Here is a 3,988-nt window from a genome sequence, read left to right as displayed (position 1 = left end):
GGACACACAAGCCAGCTGTGTGTAAAAGTGTGGGCAGCAGTGCATGGAGGCAGTGGGGTTTGCTAAACTGGACACCCTACTGTGAGGGGGACCAGGCCCCACGTACGGCGCCTGAGGACTGTGCTTATTTTACGCCTTTTCTGGACACGGGCTGTTCCCTTAGCTCAGCTGCCGTGATGCTACCTTTCCCGCACAGGGCTGTCATGCCGCCCCTATGTTTCTATTTTAACTCTCTCTGGGGCTAGATCTTGTGACACAAGGATTTGGCATCTCTCCTACGTGCTGGAACGTGGCATCTCAGGAGGCACAGTGGCTGCAGCTGCTCTTTCAGAGGGTGCCCCTCCTAGTAGCTGGCAGAAGGGGACACCCCTAGGATTTAGATGCCTCAGAACGGGCAGCATCCCCGCAAAGGAGCGGCAGCGTCTAACTCTGCCCTTCTCTGTCTCCTCCAGTCTTTTTCACGGAGTTTGAAGAGCTCAGGACATACATGCCAGCTGCCCACTGCTCCCCTGTGGCATCTCACTTTCAGTGTTCAGGTATGTAGTCGCTGGGGACGGGAGTAGAGTTGCGTGCTCCGGAGGCACGTATGACAGCTTTGCAGCCTGCTGACAAATGGTGGAGAGGGAGGACAGGTACAGCTCGTGGCATGGGTGGAGGTATCCTTCAGGTTTCAAGGTTCGTGTACCTGAGGGTCATGTCCCATTTAACAACTCACTTCTGTGACTGGAATTCAGCACTTCCAGCCTTTCGGGGAAACCCAGAGCAACAGCATTCACATACCTCTGACGCTCTCCCTGAGAAGAGACTCTGCAAACAAAGCCAAACTCTTTCCACAAGAAATGTAGGAATTCCTGCAGTCTGTGTTGGGGAGCTTCACGGTCTGGCTTGTGCCACTGAGAAGGATTTGCAGGAGGTGGGAGACGTGGACTCTTGACCTGATCTTTGTCTCTGTGTGCTCTGTGGGCTGGCAGGATGAGCAGATACCTCTCTGGGGTGTGAGGGAAGCTTTTTATAACTAGGAATGTGCAAGAGGAGACGCAGCAGCAAAGGACATCTATGCGGCATTAACCCAGGCTTGCCTAGAATGGAGTGGGTTTGTGTGTGAGTGACTGGGCTTGGGCCTTTTTCTGTTACTCCCTCTTTTATTCCTGCTCAGCAGCAACCCTGAACCTCTCTCCCCAAGGAATTCACAGTGTCACACCATATCGGGAACAAACTGACAGCACAGTTTGGAATGGGCACGAGTCTTGAGACCACAGAGGATGAGGCAAACCTCTCGCCTTCTAGCCTAGATTTTGAGCCTAATGCAGTGGGAGTTGCGTGTAGGGCAAGCATGAGCTCTACAGGGAAGTTCCTAGGGTGGCAGTGCTGCTGGGTAACCGGCATGTGCGCTGCAGTGCCATTTGGCTGGGTATGCCCCAGCGTGTTGCTGTTCTGTTCAAGGCCAGCCTAGCTGGTGGGCAGCTTATAGGGCTCCTCCCTATTTAAGACATGCCTGCCTGCTGACTGCTCAGCCTTGTTTCCTCCAGCCAGTTGTTGTAATCCTGTAATCCTGAGTCATACTGGGAAGCTGGAGTCATCTCCACTGACCGAAGACTTATTTCAAGTCTTTCAAGGCAGACTTCAAATAGCTTTAGCTACCTCAGTTTCTATAGCTTTTACTACTCTCTTGAGGGCCTTGGTTAAGAAAGGAATTCCTGCAGAGGTGTCTGGTGCTGCTGAAGGGTGTTGGCTTCACTAGCACCTCCAGTATCTGTACAGCTGAGGTTTGGCAAGACCGTTTTCTCCAACATCCTTTCCAAATGTGCCACAGGCCTGTCAAGGAGGCTGTCTGCAGGGAGGGAGGAGGCAGGTTCAGTCCTGGGCATCTCTGCTGGATCCAGCTATCTGCTGCTGGAGGTGCCGTGAGGCCAGGACTTGCCTGCAGGGCAGTAAGTCAGCCTCGTCCAGCTCCAAGAGTCATGGAGAGCTGTGCTTTCTGCCAGGGCTCAGTCAGTGCCATGTTAGAAACCACCTTTCTCTCTTCTCAGCTTAACTGAAATCTGCAAAAATTCTCTGCTGCAAGAAGACGGGGGTGATGTCATCAGAAGATGATGCTGGCGGGGATGCTCCTGGGGGCAGTTTCTGGGAGGTAAGGAAGGATAATCCGACCGTGAGGGAGGTAGGAATGTTGTCTTACCTTCCACCTGAGGAATGAGGGGGTTGAGTTTTGGGTTCCTGGGTGACATGTTGCTCTTGGGGAGTGGAGGGGAAGAACTTTGGGAGGGTCAGTAACACACGGTGTGTTACTCTGGAGAGGAGGTGACCCTTTCCTCCACAGATGCTGTGGAATGAGAGTTCCATGTCCAACTGACACTGATCTGAGCTGTGAGAGAGGCAAGCAAAGCATCTCAGCTTCTTCCCTCTGCTGCTGTGCCTGCCTGAAAGAGTGCCAGAGGAGGGTCTGAGCCCAGCTGCTGGCTTCAGAAGGGCCCGTGCTCCCTCCCCATGCTGCGATTGACCTGCTGTCTGTTCCGAAGGAAAGTGCACAATAAATGATGATGTTGTGTGCAATTTCAGGCTGGAAACTACAGGCGGACAGTGAAGCGTGTGGATGATGGGTACCGGCTCTGCAATGACTTAATCTCCTGCTTCCAGGAGCGAGCCAAGATAGAGAAGAACTATGCCCAGCAGCTAACAGAGTGGTCCCGTAAGTGGAGGACCAGTGTGGAGAAAGGTAAAGTTGGCAGGTTGGACTGGGAACAGGATGCAGTGGTCGCACTCTGTTCCTTGAGTGCGCTCTCTTATTGAGGTGTTGCTGTTTCCCTGGAGGGTTTCCCTTCTCCAGGAAGGGGGTGACTTTCTTGGGTGTCTGTGTGTGTGTGTTTTTGGAGCCAGTCCTCTGACCCTGCATTGTCAGGTGTTTGGTTACCAAAAAAATAAAGAAAAACCTGTTTAGTTTGGCAAGTCCTTGGGCAGTCCAAGTCTTAAATCAAGCTGTAGACCTTGCCTTTCAAGGATGGCTTGGCTGTCTCCTCCTTCCTCTCCAGTCAGAGAATAACTAAATGCTGCGATGTAGTGGCAGTGGGCTCAAACTCCTAGCATCTCACCAAGGATTTTAGTGGAACAAATGCCCCGAAGGACCTACTGCTATGTGAAGCAGAAGCTTTGACTCAGTCGTGAACTAGTGTTGCTGTCTGTCCTGAAGCTCAGGCCAGATCTGTGAAGAGAATTTGCAGACAGAAACCTTCTCCTAGCAGACACCATCTGGGACAGCTGAGGCCTGTCTCGGCCAGCTGTAACAGCCAGTTGAGATGCTGCTTGTTGGGACTGGGGAGGGCAGTCAGTGCTGACTTGTGTAATGGGGGAGCTGGAGAAGTGACTCCATACTGATCGATGTGTGTAGGAGGAAAAGAATCTGCTTTCCCTTCTGTGGGCAGGAGGTGTAAGAGCCCTTTTGGTGCTTGTTCCTGCAGGCCCACAGTATGGTACTCTGGAGAAGGCCTGGCATGCCTTCCTGACGGCTGCAGACAAACTGAGTGAAATTCACTTAGCTGTCCGGAACCACCTGGCTGGTGAAGACTCGGATAAGATCAAGGCCTGGCAGAAGGAGGCCTACCACAAGCAGATGATTGGAGGCTTCAAGGAGACAAAGGAGGCAGAGGATGGGTTCCGCAAGGCCCAGAAACCCTGGGTGAAGAAGATGAAAGACGTGAGCAAAGCGTGAATGGGGAAGGAGGGGTTGAGGGCAGTTGAGCTGGCTGCCTGAATGTGACAGCCACAGGGCAAACAAACTGGGGTTAGCCAGAGAAGTAGGTAATGCCAGAAAGGGAGGGATTTCTTGATGGTCTCTTGTTCTTGGTGGTTTTGTAGCTTCCTTACCATGCGGGGGGACTTTAGTAACGGGCTCTGTATTCCTGCATGGGAGGTGAGCTCTGAAAAAGTGATCATTTGGGAGAGGTACTTCTTCCCTTTGGAGCATGGTTTGCTAAATGCCAGATTGGCATTC

The 3,988-nt window shown here is 52.5% G+C and overlaps 1 protein-coding gene across 1 annotated transcript in view; it reads left to right on the top strand.

The window, feature by feature from the left end:
* Positions 1-473: 473 nt before the first annotated feature.
* Positions 474-3,988, top strand: part of PACSIN3 (protein kinase C and casein kinase substrate in neurons 3) — an 8,836-nt gene continuing 5,321 nt past the window's right edge. The window contains exons 1-4 of the mRNA XM_010155080.1: positions 474-530; positions 2,031-2,131; positions 2,560-2,716; positions 3,456-3,691. Coding sequence (XP_010153382.1) covers positions 2,078-2,131; positions 2,560-2,716; positions 3,456-3,691 — 447 coding nt within the window. The 5' untranslated portion in view covers positions 474-530; positions 2,031-2,077. The remainder of the gene's footprint in view (positions 531-2,030; positions 2,132-2,559; positions 2,717-3,455; positions 3,692-3,988) is intronic.

Source organism: Eurypyga helias, unplaced genomic scaffold (assembly GCF_000690775.1).
Source record: "Eurypyga helias isolate BGI_N326 unplaced genomic scaffold, ASM69077v1 scaffold40197, whole genome shotgun sequence".
Classification (NCBI taxonomy): domain Eukaryota; kingdom Metazoa; phylum Chordata; class Aves; order Eurypygiformes; family Eurypygidae; genus Eurypyga; species Eurypyga helias.
This window is presented reverse-complemented; position numbering and strand designations above follow the sequence as displayed.